Below are 17,012 nucleotides of genomic sequence, written 5' to 3' on the forward strand. Positions count from 1 at the left end.
TAAGGAATCTAAAAGTATATTCTCATTATTCTTCTGATAAAGTTGCTAATCAAGCAGTCAGAATGTTTTCAAGGCCTCTGCACATCAGAAATAATTCATTTGTTTCTGATGTTCACAGCAATCTAATAATTATAATGGTATTTCAAGGTACCTACAATCCATAACCTCACACTTACAACTCTTAAAAGCACCTGGATTGTATTACACACCTTCTATGGTTTTACTTTGAAAAAGACTTAAAATTGAACTTCTTGTACATTACTATATATTCAACTGTGCCTCTAGAATTTATGTACTAGAACGAAGCCTGAAGAACTTCTGTATTCTTTGTTCACTAATTATTTCATGTTTCCATCGCAACTAACATCACAATTAAGATCTTTATGAGTAAGGGCCATGTCTCATGCTTCCTTTGTATACCAGAAATGCTAAGTAACTTTTTACTGGCAGGTAAGAAAAGTGACCAAGTAAACAGCAATAAACAATTTTAGATGATCTGACTACAAGCAGCAAAGAAACAGGCATGAGAAGTAGGGGGAAAAGGTTGATCACAGAAAAAGCTAATTCCAGATATTAGATGCTTTAAGGTTTTTTTACTCTCTACACCACATATTCTAAGTACAATCAGGATTTTCTCAGTGGGTGTATATATTATGCATATTAGAATGCTACAGTAATTAACCTTCACATTATGTTATGTAAAGACTTAAATTTCATGACAGCTTCTATGGGACAATATGAAATGAATATATAAAAAGCTTATCTAACTTTTAAGTATATAACATTTCAAACTTAAAAAGACCTACAAAAACATCCCACACTTATTTTCCCTTCACCTTGTTCACTTGATACAGTATCCCTCACTAGTAGAGATGTTAATGTAGGCACTTTCATTAAACCTTTACATCAACTCTAAAATTATGCATTAGCCTAGATGTGTAAGACACATATCATTTCCTTGACATGTCACAGATGCCTCCAAACAATGTACTTCTGTGCACAATACGTTAGGTTACGGCAAAATAAGTTAAACATTCAGTAAAATGAATAAAAAATAACTCCAAAGTTACACAAAAGGTTACCTTACCAATAGAAATTTATAAAATACTCTCAAAAAGTTTAAAGACACTACAAAGTCAGGAACTATCAATTTCTAAGGTAAAAAAGCCAATTTGAAAGCATGAAGTTTGATTTTTTAAAAATGCAACAACACAGCTGCATTACACCATGCAATGACTGAACAAGTTTCAGGTTGTATCAAAACCTGGTTACAGGTTTCTTTCATTAAATCTATTAAAATATAATATACCCTTAGCCGTCAAGTTAACAAAATGAAAATGGTGTTTTTAGGCACACTGTTTTTAATGTACTTCTATTTTTTTCAACTTACTAAATATATGAGATTTCACTGTTACAAATGTTGGTTCCAAATTTTAGACTGTTACTGATATGTAGATACCACAAACAGCATGTACAGTTCCCCAAAGAATTACAAGTTACAGAAGACTTTTGCTTCAGATCCCTACCTCCCATGTTTATTGCTCCACGGGGACCCATATCACCCATTCTCATTTCCTGTTCTCTCTGTAAGTAAGCATAGTTGTCACAGTCAACCTATCGATCTTATGACTTTACATTTCCCATCTAAAATCAGAAAGAAAAGAATAAATTGGGACATCACTTTCCATTAAAAAAAAATTAAAAGTTTCCAACATCACTTACTTAATAAACCTGAAAAGAACTTCGGTCTCCCAGGTTCGATATGCCACAGTGCTTAGAGCATTCAGTTTATACTGCTAGATTATACTGTCAGATTACATAAAATCTACCACAGATGTTTTTAATGTTCTTAGTTCAATAGATCAATGGCTAGATTCCAAAAAAGAAAAATCTAGCATTAATAACCACCAGGACCCACTATTTCACTGAAGTCTTAAAACAGAAATGACCGTTAATCCTTTTATATGCAAATGTTTTCAAACATCCAACACAAACAGCTGTGGGCACTAAGCTTAAAATAAAGTTATAGACAATTTTCATTTTAGAAATACTGTAATACACACTTGAGTTTTTATTCAAATATCCAAGCATCGTTTTACCCAAGATATGACCTATACAGGCCATGAAAGTCTCCCAGCACACAATTATTAAAAATTCAACATAGCACTGCTTCCTTTATTTGGAAATCTAAATAAAAGTGTTATTACACAGTTGCCAAATTCTGAAACAAAATGCTAAGGTTAATAGTGATACAAAGGTCATGCAAATTACAAAATGTTTTAAATTTCAGTAAAATTCAACTGCTTCTAAAAAACTTCATTTACTACCAGTAGTTACATAGAAGTAACTTCAATGAAATCTCTAGGTGAAATTACTCAACATACTGTGATGGAAATTTGCACTATTATTTAATGATCTTTTCAATTATCAAATCAGTGTTAAATGTAGCAATCATAAAACACATTCTAAGACAACTGTAGCAATGTCTAAATCTTTAAAAAGCACCCTTTTTCTACTTTTAAAAGCAATTTTATTAAAATGTGCTTAAAATTCCACTTAGTAATACAAAATACCAGTGAAAGCACCTATAAAAGCTAGAAATAAAGAAAAGCTTACGGTAGACAAATGCCATTAAGCAGCAAATCAACTGCCCAGATGTAACCTAATAGATATGTCTCAAGACGTAACTTTGAATGAAACTGTTACAAGGAAAACATCACACAGCATCATAAAGAAATGTTTTATCAAGTTATTTAGAAAATGGAAATCCCAAATCTTTCTTTACACTGTTTTTTTTTTTAAACTTTACAAAAAACAAATTTGTCTCTTCTCATAAAACTTTTGGCTAGTGACGGACACTACTGACTAGGAAAAGAACTAGACTATTTTATAGAATGGATTTCTGATGAAGTCATATGGAAAATACTATTTTATGATCACATATAATACTATCATCAATAAATCAAACCAAGTTGTCATTTCCTCATCACTAAAACCTGATAAAATGTGGACTGCTTCAGCATATCCAAACTATTCCAGGTATTAGTTATAGCAGATTCTTGTTACTGAAAAGCTGGTCCATTTCAGCACCACAGTAAAATACATGGATTTTTTTTTTTTTTTGATCATGACATTTTTGGGGAATAAGGGATTAATAATTTGTATTTTTACTTTTGGATTTGCCTTAACTATTAAAGATGAGAAATGTAGCATCTAGCCACTAACATGGTAATTATGACAGTCTTACTGTTTGAGACTTCAATTTTCAAATCTCCCTTATAAATTCTGACATGCTAACTGGTGCCTGTGATTCACTGGTGGGGGCAAGGAGGGAGACAACTTTTTTACTATCTCCTTACAATTTCAGCTTTACCTATCACTTTCCAAAGTAACCTTTAGCTTTACTATTCACAAAGTACTTTTAAAAAATTGTTCTTAAATTATTCTATTCCATTTCCTTCATTAGCAGAATTCTGGAGAGACTATAGGTTTTCAAAGAAGCTTTTATTAATTAAGTATTCTCCACACCCAGTGTGGGGCTCAAACTCATTACCTCAAGATCAAGAGTCACATGCCCTACTGACTGAGTTACCCAGGTGCCCCTAGATTTATGATTTTAAGTCAATTATTCAACAGTGGCCATAACATTCCCTTTCTGATGCTCTATTAGAAACTGATTCCAGTTCTATAATATCTTTCTTTAAATGAGACAATCAGAATGTCTTATGATAATCCATGCTAATGTAGCCTATCACTATGCTAAAACACCAATATATATATTATAGCATTTTCCACTAAACATACATATATTCATATATTCCATACTTAGTATTTGTTGACATTTCCTTAAAGAAAAGTACCAAGTACTATTTTATACAGCTTCACATGTAAGACTAAGAAAATGAGATGGTATAATTAGATGACAGATTATTTTTTAGCTATTTTAGAAAGAGCAAAAGAACTTTTCAGCTTCCTATAAGGTCATGTCTTAAGGTTACTGTTATTTTCTAAAAATTCACTGCTACTTATTTCTAGTAAAATGCAAGTCACATTATATTTAAGGGTAGGTTAAACAATGAAAATTAAGACAATACTTCTCATTATAACTTGATTTATCAAGTATCAGTGAGAAACACTTGAAATTCACTGTAACTATGTACCCATCCAAAAAGCAATACACAAGACCTTCACTTCCATGAATTCTAATATTTGAAGTCAGAACTGGCGCATAATATAAACCAAATTTTGAAAGACTGCACTGTAACAAGATAATAAAGCTATGATAAAAATTTGGTTTAATTAATTCAATTACTCTTCATAGCAACCCTGTAAGATAGGTCTACTGTTATCTGATTTTAAAGATCATAAAACTAAGGCACAGCACTGTCAAATAACTTACTCAAGTTTGAACTGACCTATGAAATTCTGCCAAAATAGAGTTCATAAAGTTTTCACCTTCACAAAGCACCTTCATTTTTTTTTTTCAAGGATTCCAACAAAGACTAAAAAAGGGAAGGTTCTTAATTTATTCTATGTTCATAAGAAGTTGTGCCTTTCTGGGGCACCTGGGTGGCTCAGTTGGTTGAGCGTCTGTTTAGCTCAGGTCATGATCTCGTGGTTCATGAGTTCGAGCCCTACATACGGCTCTGTGCTGACAGCTCAGAGCCTGGAGCCTGCTTTGGATTCTGTGTCACCCTCTCTCTCTGCCCCTCCCCCACTCATACTCAGTCTCTCTCTCTCTCTCTCTCTCTCTCAAAAATAAACATTAAAATTTTAAAAAGACATTATTTTTTTTAATTGTATGTATGTATTCCTGAGCCTGTCACTGAACTATGCTTATATTCACAGGTGACCAAAAAAGGAAGCAAAATATGACTAATTTCCAGAACCACATATCAAAGCAGCATTCCATTAAAACAGTGGATTCTCAAAGTGTGGTTGATGTGAGTACTGAGTCCGCAAGACTTTTCAGGAAGCACACAAATTCAAAACTTTTCATGTCTTACTAAACACTAGAAATATATAATTAAAAATAATAAAAAAATAAACACTAGAACATGGATACAAGACTATGATCTAGTTGGGCTTTTCAGTCTATCAACTATTGTGTGGATGATGCAAAAGCAATGACAGGCAAAAATGTTGAGATTTTAGCACAAATCAAGGCACTTCCATTCAATTTTTACTAGTAACTATCATTGTATTCTTCACACACAAACTGCAGTTTTAAATTTTCAACTATGAGTACCTAGATGCAGTTAAAATGAGTATTAAACCACCACATGCCTTTTTAATAATCTATGCAACAAGATACATACATAAAGCATTTCTGCTTGCATTCTAAAATAGGGTGGTTCTTCAAGAAAAACCATTCTTATGACTGGGTTGCAAACTGAACAAGATGTCATCTGACAAACTATGGTTACTGACTTGTATACAGGTATTCCTTGCTTTTTGAAAGTGTGCATGCATTACACCACTTAGCTTTTATGAGACACCTACATTTGTAGTGTTTTTGCTAACCAAACAGCACCCAAAGATTTTCACTTTTATGGAAAAAAGGCAAAAAGTAAAAATAAAGTTCAGTGTGTTTTGCAGCAAGCAATTTCAGAGGCAGCACAAACCTAGAGCAGCAAGACTGGCATGGCCAAGCTCTTTCTTTCCCTGGGAACTAGACTCAACATCTCAACACCAAGCTGCCTGTATCTGTGAACATCTGTGCTCTAACTTGACTTACTCTGTGCATCAGCTACCAAGATGTGTCCTAAGGTTTCAGAGAAGCCTAAGGGGTTATTTTTTGGGCCTGGAAACCCTCAAAACATTTTTCATATAAATATTAATGGTAACTGCTTCTTCATTTTATGCCATTTTGGCTTACAAAAGGTATCACAGGAATGCTATACTTTTGGACAGTGTTTGGTACACATTTTCTGATAAGATCAGTGGTTGATATTTTAAAAATGTGACTTGTTTTTTATTTTGTATAATAAAATACATTAAAATATGGAAGATCTGTATAACTCAGTAGGTCAATATTTTTATAATGTTTGGTATATGACATTACAAAATCATGCACTGATAAAAGATCCATTCAAAGTTTAAGGCAGCCCAACGGATTGTAATACAATGAAAACTGTCAAGTTTCACTGTAACATTAAACAAAAATATCCACAATTATCTGTAAATGTTAAAATATACTCATCTCTATTTACTAATTTATCTAAGTGAAGCCAGATTTTCTTCATGCACTTCAACCAGAAGAGCATTTTGCAACAGATGGAATGCAAAAGCAAATATGGGAATCCAGCCATTTCCTATAAAGCCAAACATTGAATAAATTTATAAAAGAGTAAAACAATACCGCTCTTCCCACTACATTAAAGTGGAACTTCAAAAAGATCTGCAAAAATATAATATAAGGCGACTGTTCCCACTACAACCCATTTTCTTTCAAGTTTCTCTCTTAATTTCTAATATGGTAAACACTGACATAACCTAAACAAAAGCTCTTAGGGGTCTTCAATAATTTTTAATAGTGTAGAAAGATATCAAAACCAAAGAGATTAAGAACCACTGCTTCTAAGTTCCGGTCAGTATTTGCTCATGAAAATTTAAGCAGCAGAAAATCTGCACCAATGTAAAGTAAACATTATTTTATGTAAAATAGGATCTTTTCCTTTAATACTTAACACTCAGGATACCAACCTGTGAATTTAAAGATCTCGTAGTTTACTTTTTTTAGATAACCAAATTTAAAGAATTAACAATACAAAAATAAGGCTAAAATAAATTATACTATATGCCTAAGGTTTAGAAAAGTGAGCTACAGAAATGACAACATAGTATCAACTGACACAACACTTTGCAATGAGTTGATAGAATATATTCATCTAACACTCATTAATCTAAATCCTTGTTAGAATGACAAGGATCATTATTCTTTAATCTGTAAACATCTTTCATGTACACTTCTGAAGAAACTTCTAGGGATTGACAAGGGATCACCATGTACCATTTAGGTTCAATGTCTTAATAGAGAAAATGCTAAAATTCTTGATGTAAAAATACTGATACAGAACATTTAAATCTACTAAATGATATATAATTTCAGAGAAGATTCTAAGTTTTGGGAAATAACAAGATTCGGCCTTTTTATCATTAAACATTCCGAAATATAAATTACATTTAGCACTCAGAAATCTATCCTTTCCTTCACTGGAGAAGTTTACACAAAAGAATAATAAGATTATTAGATATCTAGTTAAACTTTTAAGAAGAAATAAGCTATTAGTATCTGAAATTTTCACTACATAACAAACACAACATATCTGGAAAAAAAACTGGAATAAAAATCAATTACGTGAAATATTAAGAAATAGGTATAAAGAAAAATTACAAAAATAACCACTAGGTATCTTTGCCAAGAAATTATTCACTCCTTTAAAAAGTGTTACAATACTGTTAAAATAAAAATAATTTTAAACTAAAAAGGGAAGTAAGACATGTTTCCACTGATATAAACAATAGCATGCAAACTTTCCAACATAACCAACAGAGAATGCTTGGAAGACTTAAAATTTCTACTTCAAGTAATTAAAAACAAGAATTTCCCAAACATACTACTTACTCACTACTAGAAAGAGAAGGGGGGATGTTTTTAAGTAACATGAGACAGTCTTTCAATAAATACAATTTATGGTGATTTTTTTACCCTCAATTTGAATACATGCATTCCATGATATCTGCACCCCTGAATATTGGAGAAATGTTCTTCGGTTATGTGGCTGTTAAAATGATATTTTTACACCATATATCATTAGGGAATTGCAAATTAAGACAACAGTGAGATATCACATCAATCAGAATGGCCAAAATCCTAAACACTGACAACACAAAACATGACAAGGATGTAGAGAAATAGGAATTCTAACGTATAGCTGATAGGGATTATAAATGGCATGTTTACTTTTCTAGAAGACAATTTAACAGTTTCTTACAAAACTAAACATACATACATACAATCCAGCAACCACACACCTTGATATTTACACAAAGATGAAAACTTATGACCGCACAAAAACCTGCACATGGATGTTAATAGCAACTAAATTTAGTCATAACTGCAAAAACTTGGAAGCAACCAACATGTCCTTATTAGGTGAATGGATCAACAAACTGCGGTAGCTCCAGACAATGAAACATTACTTGGCACTGAAAATAAACAAGCTATTAAGCCATGAAAAGACACAGAGTAACCTAAAATGCCATTACCAAAAACCAATATGAAAAGTCTATATATTACAATTCCAACTATATGACATTCTGAAAAAGTCAAAACTATGAAGACAGTAACAAAATCAGTGCTTGCCCAAGATAAGGAAGGAGGGAGGGATGAACAGGCAGAGGACAGAGGATTTTTAGGGCAGTGAAACTATCCTGTATAGTGTTAACAATGGGTACATGTCATATTTGCCAAAGGCCACAGACTGTGCAACACCAAGAGTGAACCCTATGGTCTTTGGGTGATGAGGATGTGTCAGTTTGATAGTGAAGGAGTCGGTAAGTTAGGGGAAGGAGGTATATGGGAAATCTATCTTCGGCTCAATTCTGCTATGAATTTAAAACTGCTCTAAAAAATAGTCTCTCCTAAAAAAAATAAAAAATAAAAAATGAAATAAAATGAAATAAAATAAAATAAAATAAAATAAAATAAAATAAAATAATTAATTAATAAAAAATAGTCTCTTAGAGAAGCACCTGGGTGACTTAGTCAGCTAAGCATCGACTCTTGATTTCAGCTCAGGTCATGATTTCACGATTCAAAGGATGGAGCCCTGCATCAGGCTCTGTACTGAAGCGCAGAGCCTGCTTGGGATTCTCTCTTTCCCTCTGCCTCTCTCCCCAATTTGTTCTCTCTAAATAAATATTTAAAAACTAGGGGCGCGTGGGTGGCGCAGTCGGTTAAGCGTCCGACTTCAACCAGGTCACGATCTCGCGGTCCATGAGTTCGAGCCCCGCGTCAGGCTCTGGGCTGATGGCTCGGAGCCTGGAGCCCGTTTCCGATTCTGTGTCTCCCTCTCTCTCTGCCCCTCCCCTGTTCATGCTCTGTCTCTCTCTGTCCCAAAAATTAATAAACGTTGAAAAAAAAAATTAAAAAAAAAATAAATATTTAAAAACTAATAAAATAAAAACCATTAAAAAATTTAATGTTTCTTTTTGAATAATCAATTCCATATATAAATTTATACTACAAATTTTAGTCATGAAATAAAACTTTGTTACTTGTTAAATTTCAAATCAGAAATAAAATGAAACAACAAATACAAAAAGGGGGGCTTACTCTTAGCTCACTGCATTTGTTAACCTCAAAACATACCTCTGAATCTAAATTCATTCAATGTATTTTTAAAGCCTGGTTCAGGAATCTTAAAAGATTATTCTGGTGCCACCTGTCAAATTCAAAACTTAATTGCTGCTTTTTAATAAATAGAGTGATTTTCTAACTGAAGATTAATTAAATCTAATTACAAATAATCCACCATATATCAAAAGACAGAAGAGAATAAACTTATATTTAAACAAATTTATATTCAGCTGAGAAGAGTTTTAATCACATATCCAAGGGATACTTTCAAAATTATCATTATCATCATCTTTTTTCACTTGTCATAGCAAACTCTAAAGACAGGTTTTTAAAGACTGAAACTGATTAGGAATATCTATTCTTCAAATTTAGTTATTTTATCCTAAACTCTTAAAGAAATCATCCATGATGGTATCAGCTACAACACAAATACAGTATTTTTAGTACTACCCTATTAAAGCTCACATAATACTGGTAATTGGTTTGCAACTCTTCACTCATAACCTCCTAACCAGTACATTTCCTTATCAAAGTCAAAACAACTAACATGACTGGCCAGACCAAAGTATGAAGGATGAAACAAAAGAACAAATATAAACTGTACAAGAAGCAATTCCAAACTGGTCCCATCAACAGAAAAAAGCAGTGGAAGGTGCAAACAAAGCACAAGTGTTCCAATGTATAAAGAATTAAGTATATATTTAATGGGGAATCTATGTGTGATGCTAGGTATTAAACAAATTATCTTAGTAGTTAGTATACCATAAGCTATGAAATTTTAACAAATCACATAGTTTTCTTAAGTAGACAACTCAAAACAACAGGTTCAATTATAGTAATTTTAAAAATATTTAAGTGGTAACTAAATAAAATTCGTGTATTTAAAACACAAATTTATAAGAAAAACTACTATTATAAGCATATCAATTGTTTAAAAGCAAAATTTAGGAAAACCAGTAACAGGACAAATGAAGAAGTTACCTTCTGAGAAACATGGTAAATTTACAACCAGAAAACAGGTTTTGAAACGTGGTGTACAATATAGTGCAGGATATCATAAGACAAAGTACAGGCAAACTTACCCATATACTTTTCAATTACTTGATATTTTAAACAGAAATAAATGCATTTCATCAGCAGAGAATGCTCACAAACCCAAGTTTCCTGCCACTAACAGTTAGATAATAACTATCCATAGACATTCACATTTATTTAGTCTAAATTGTTATAAAACTCTGATATTTCAGGTGACACGACAGAACTTCATGTCCTCAACATAAAGTAAAGAAGATACTAACTAGATTGAGACTGACCTAAAAAAAAAAACTTTTTTTAATCACCTTGTAGAACTTAAAGGGGGGTTTCTGAGTATTCCATTAAGAAGTCACAAAGCAGAAATAACAAGCTAAATTTTTATGTCTTCATAGAATCTTTTTAATTCAAATTATTTAATATGTAAAAATTCTTACTAGTTTTATTATACATATTTGACATCTCAAAAGTGTTTACTTTAGTTAAACACCTCTATTTACCAATCTTGACTTTCCTCTTCTCCAACCCCTCAAAAAAAGGTAAACATTAAGCTAAAAGTCTTACCATTCTGAACCAAGTACGATTCAAAGAACTTACCATTTCAAAGGAAAAGACATGAGGTATACCTACAACACAGTGGAATAATAAACCAATCATATCAGTTTAAAAGAAAAAAAAAAAACAAACAAACACTCAGGGGCGCCTAGGTGGCTCAGTTGGTTGAGCATCTGACTTTGGCTCAGGTCATGATCTCACAATTCGTGGGTTCAAGCGCTCCATCGAACACGCTGCTATCAATGCAGAGCCCACTTTGGAACCTCTGTCCCCGTCCCCCACGCTGCCCTTTCCCCGCTCCTGCTCACTCTCTCAATAATAAATTTTAAAAAAACATTAAAAAAAATACACCCAAATAAGTTCCACAACAGTGCTGAGGCTACTCAATGCACTCGACACTCCCTTTGCAATCTCTTTCTATACTCTCAAAACTTATTTTTAAAGTTTATTTAAGAGAGAGCACACACACGTACACACAGGGGAGGGGCAGAGAGAGGAGAGAGGAAGAGATCCAAAGCAGATTCCATGATGTCAGTATGGAGCCAGACGTGGGGCTTGAATCCATGAACCATGAGCTCATAACCTGAACCAAAATCAAGAGTTAAGACACTTAACCGACTGAGCCACCCAGGTGCCCCTAGACTCTCAAAACTTTTTAGCTTTATCTCTGTACACTCTATGCAGATACTCTGCACCTACAATACTCTAATCAAAGAGACGGGGCACCTGGGTGGCTCAGTCAGTTGACCAACTTCGGCTCAGGTCATGATCTCACAGTTCTTGAGTTCAAGCCCCGCACAGGGCTCTATGCTGACAGCTCAGAGTCTGGAGCCTGTTTCAGATTGTGTGTCTCCCTCTCTGTCTCCATCCCCTCCCCCGCTCATGCTCGCTCGCTCTCTCTCTCTCTCTTTCTCAAAAATAAATAAAACATTAAATTTTTTTTAACAAAATAAATAAGACACTCAAAGACCTAATCCTCAACTTGATTCACTTCTGTACCCTCTATGGTACTCAGCACTTTGAACACAGTAAAAACAGTGACCAAATTTTCTTACTAAATGGAATCCTCTAAAATCCTTCTGTAAGTCTAACACTCTGATGGGATATCCAAGTGAGATCAATGAATAGTTAGGTGTACTGAAAACCAAACATCAAAAATTGTTATTTGACTGTTTTTGAAAAACTTACTCTTCATTGTGGGATTCCAATATGAAGTCTACAAAAATACATCAATAGTCTTAACACCAATCGTTTCAAAACTACAGATGTTTAACATGAGACATTAGTATTCAATAAATACCAAAGTATAGTGGCCCATAAACAACACTGAAAACCATGTGACTAAGCTGCATTGGTATCTGAAAAATAAGACACCACACTATTTAATTCTCTGTTTACATCTAAGTAACCACAATATGACAAATGCAACACTCTCAAACTCAAAAAACTCAATGATAAGATCCATTAGTGGACAACAAAGTCAGAAAATAATTAGAATGCAATGTGGTAAGTACTAAAAAAGAATCATTATTAAAAATGATACAGCTGAGGTGAGTAGTAACAGAAGGTTATGCATGCACTGAGTGTATGCAGACATTCTCCAGGAGAAGAAAAGAGATAAAGAAATTTTTCTGGATTATAAGCCTCTCTGAAACTCTAATGGAAGGTTAAGACAAAAAAAAGGCACTAGTCATCTAATATGACATAAAAATAATTAAGTACAATAAAGTATCCTCTGGTAAAGTTGGTACAGAGTTTAAGAGAGGCTCAGTATGCATTTCCCTTTGGAGTCATTTGGAAGACTTTTAAAATATGAATGATAAAACAGAAGAAGAAAAAACCATTAATTGTAATCATAATGTATGATTAAGATAACCATACATCCTGGTTTGCAAGAGACTGCCCATTTTATGCCTGCTGTAAAAAAAAAAAGTAACTTTAAATAGTACCTATATTCAGTTGTCCTAGTTTGGTTGAAAATTCTTGAGGTTTTCCCCTACAAATGATTAGATAATACTAAAACTATTAAAAAATCCTTTTGAAAAGTGATCAAAGATTTCAACAGCTGGTTAAAAGTGATACATTTCTTCAACCCAAATACCCCCAATCGTCAAAATTCTAACGATCACTTCCAAAGTATATATGAACATAACAAACATAAACATATATTAATTTTTGTATTCACTGGACTACAAAAGTTTAAGTCTAGTTCCAATTACGCTCCATCCCAAATATTCAGAAAAGTTCTTGTCTCACTGTAAGAAACACATTAAATTATTTTAGTAAATAAATGAAAACATTAACAATAAAAAAACTGGTCACAACTAGAACATTATATGGGAGATCACTGCAATGTAAATGCTATAATTTTGATCATCATGATCATCATCATCATGCCCAAACCACTGTAACTGAGCTGCTATTATAACAGCAATAGGTACTAACCTGCCCCCCCAGGTCACACCTAAATCTGACACCAAGCTCTACAGCAAATAATTCTTCCGTTATTTCCACAGAATAATGAAGATGCTATAAAAATCCCTTGTAAAATATGTCCTTTTTCTGAATGCTTCAGGTATTTAGACTTCTAAAAAATAATCTTCTTCTGCAATAAAATCAAATTATTTATTAGAGCTAAATAATTTATAGGAAGAGGAGTAATAGCCACGTGGAAACCACAAAATGGCAACTTCTCTCAAAAATTCACAGATCATTTCAGAAAATGTTATTTGTACCTACTTATTAGTAATTAATAATTATCATCAGTTCTCTGTGCCAACATCTATTAATGAAATTTTATTACTAGCTAGAGTTTCTGTTTTGAGTTTTGTACATGGCACATCAGAGAAAGCTGGGTTCTAAGTAAATCAGTTAAGAGAAACAATGCCCACTCAAGAAGGAGGAAAAAAGACTAACATAAAGAAGTGGCTGATTAAATAGGTCCAATTTGGCAATGCTGATCAAGAGAAGGTAACATTTGAAAGAACAATGCTTTATGTCTCTACTAAGAAAACATTTGAAAACTCTAAGATATCAGCTGTGGGGCAATGATGCCTTATCAAACAGTTCCTCTAATAACTTTTGCTCTGATTTATAACCATAACTACCAATAAACCTTCAGGTCACTAATTTGGACTCTTCAGGGACTTTGATTCTAGGATAAGAGGTGCTCTGTTCAATGAGACTTCCAAAAACACTGGAAAAAAGCATATTAATTAATAAATTTACTTTTAATTCACAAACTCTTTGAGTTTGGTTAACATGAGTCACTTTTTACAGATTCCTCCCAACTCCCAACAATCTGGACCTAGACCAGGGGTCGGCAAACTTTTTTGGTAAAGGGCCAGAATAATATGTATTTCAGGCTTTGCAGGCCAGAGAGGCTTGATATAGTCTCATACGGTTGGGCAAAGCAGCTATCTTTGGGCAAAGCAGCTATAAGCAAAACATAAACACAACAGGCAGTGTTCAGATTTGACCAGGCTTACCCTAGTCTGTCAACCCCCAGTCTAGATGAAATACTTAAAAAACAAAAAGTTTAAAAAGTTAATGTATGATTTGAGACAATACCTGTAGGTATTGTCCACATATAGGCTGAAAGCTCAACTTTCACACCGAAGTTGTCACACCAAAATCCCACAGAACACTATTCACACAGAATGTTGTGCTACTTACATTGTTAAGTGTATGAATCTTATTCCCCAAGTTGATTGACTCTGAGCCCTCCCTTCAACTCCCCAGGTCCCATAAAAAATTGAACTACTACTATTCTTATTTCAATATTTCGACTATGTCTCATTTCAACGTATGGCTAATAGTCTATTTTTGCTAATGAAAATAAGCAAGCTGAAGAGCTTCTTAAGATGCAGATCCCATGGCTCCAACCCAGACCCACTGTATCAAAAATATGTAGTGGATTGGAAAGCAGGGATTTTTCTTTAAGTTCCAAAGATGTGCTGCAAAGGTTGGAAACTAGTGAATTTAGCCAAAACTGTGATCAACGGAGAATGCATTAGATCCTACTAGAATCACAAAATGATTCAATTTGTAGGTTGAAGACCTAAGACAAAAACCTACATTTTTAAAAAAGATCCCTGAGTGTTTATTATGCACTATTTGAGAAACACTACCATGGAAGAGGCATTATACCCTTAGCCTCTGGCTACATCTCTTTAATGCTTTTGGCCTACTAACATATTAGGTAGCTACAATGGAACAATTCTAACAAAAGACACATAACTGGATCAAATTACTGCCTCAGCATGTAATGTACATTTATTTTCAGGTTTATTATGTACATAGGTTTAAATATCCAAGGCTATTCCCACCTACTCAAACAAAAATAAAAATTCTTCAAAATTCTTCAATATTCTTCATGTATGTATTTCAAAAATCTGAAGGGCTATTCTTTTATTCACTAAAAAGCAAATATTAATATTTACCACACCAAAAATAAACTTCTAATAAAAAAAAAATACTTCTAAAGTCTTAAAACACTGCCCCAACTTACCTAAACAAGGTAGTTTATAACTACTTGATACAACTACATACAAATACAGTAGCATGTACATGTTTTTATAATATCATTTTCTCAAGAAAGCCAAGTTTACTCTAAGAAACTTCATTAAAAAATATTCTAATTAAAACCTCCACTTTACTCCAAGGCAAACTGAATCCACAGAAAAAGACTGGTGCACTGTAGTATTTAAATGTTTCAACTCCTAAGTCTAGGGGCACCTGGGTGGCTCAGGAAGTTAAACATCTGACTTAAGCTCAGGCCATGATCTCAAGGTTCTTGAGTTCCAGCCCCACAGGAGGCTCTCCGCTGTCAGCAAAGAGCCTACTTTGGATCCTCTGTCTCCCTCTCTCTCTGCCCCGCCCCCCACTCACACTTTCTCTCTCTCTCTCTCAAAAATAAACATTTTAAAATAAAAAATAAAAATAAATAAAAAATAAACTACTTAATCTATAGTAAGTGGAGTAACCTCAAAAGCTATTAAATTGTGTAAGTAGAAAATCTCAACCTACTAAGTACTATCTAGAAAATCGTTCAAATACACTCAACTTAATAAAGATAAGCCTAAGTGTACTTAGGGCACAGCACAAAAATATATACATTGTTATGGTAGCCAAAAATATATTATGCTATAGAAATGAAAAGTAACATGTTTATGATTACCAGAGCTATTATCAAAGAGCTTGACTTCTAAGAAATAAGGTATGAAATTAAAATGGCAACCACTAGTTGACGAAGTTCTGACATATCTCTGAAACCCTTAAAAATATGTTCATATGTCATAAAATTATGATAAAGTTGAGGCTAGCAAAGAAAAACATGACCAGACATGACTGTGTGTTTTCCCTGTTTTATTACTTAAAAAAAAAATTATTATTCAAGGAACAAAATATGAATATCAGCTTTTATTTCATACTTTAAAACCCATACTATTATTTGTGTTGGAATATATCTAATAGGAATATTAGAAAGAAATGAGTGGTGGCATCTTAAACCAAGTAAATCTACTTTATACTTCACTCTTACTACTTGGGCAAGCTGAACACTTACCATTTGATTCCTCCCTTTAAACTGAACAGTGAAAAAAGAGAAAGCACATAAGAGGGCCTAATTTCAAAGCTTTTAAAAACAAAAACAAACATTAATTTAAAAATTTTTCCCAAAGACAGTTTTCAAAGTAAATGAAGAATAACTGATACAATTCAATGTTTTCTCTATTAACAAAGAATAGTCAAGACCAATAAAGAGCTTTTGTTAACATTTCTTTAGTGTTTCATTAGCTTATATTAACAAGCATTATGAAGCTAGGAACCAAATAAAACTGATACCAAAATGATGAAAAACTTGTCTATCTATAATTTCTAGTCTCAAAAAAAATCTAAAAATCCGACAGAGACTATATTTTCCCCTAAATATTTAATTCCATTGTTACATACTATTTTAAATACAGTTTCTCTTCAGAAAATTAAGACTCTAGTAATGCTGTGCTCTAACAAGAATATTAATTAAAAACAGAAACAAAAAACAAACAAAAAAAACCCAGTA

General features: G+C 33.0%; 1 protein-coding gene across 6 annotated transcripts in view; it reads right to left on the reverse strand.

Annotated features, from left to right (window-relative positions):
- PSPC1 (paraspeckle component 1) overlaps positions 1-17,012 on the reverse strand; it is a 106,049-nt gene that overhangs the window by 36,613 nt on the left and 52,424 nt on the right. Inside the window, exon 7 of one of the 6 annotated variants that reach the window (XM_030307264.1) lies at positions 1,527-1,584. The exons of the other annotated variants lie outside the window; for them this stretch is intronic. Within the exon in view, the coding sequence (XP_030163124.1) occupies positions 1,527-1,584 (58 nt within the window). The remainder of the gene's footprint in view (positions 1-1,526; positions 1,585-17,012) is intronic. 6 annotated transcript variants of the gene reach the window in all.

The sequence above is a fragment of the Lynx canadensis genome, chromosome A1 (assembly GCF_007474595.2).
Source record: "Lynx canadensis isolate LIC74 chromosome A1, mLynCan4.pri.v2, whole genome shotgun sequence".
Taxonomy (NCBI): Eukaryota; Metazoa; Chordata; class Mammalia; order Carnivora; family Felidae; genus Lynx; species Lynx canadensis.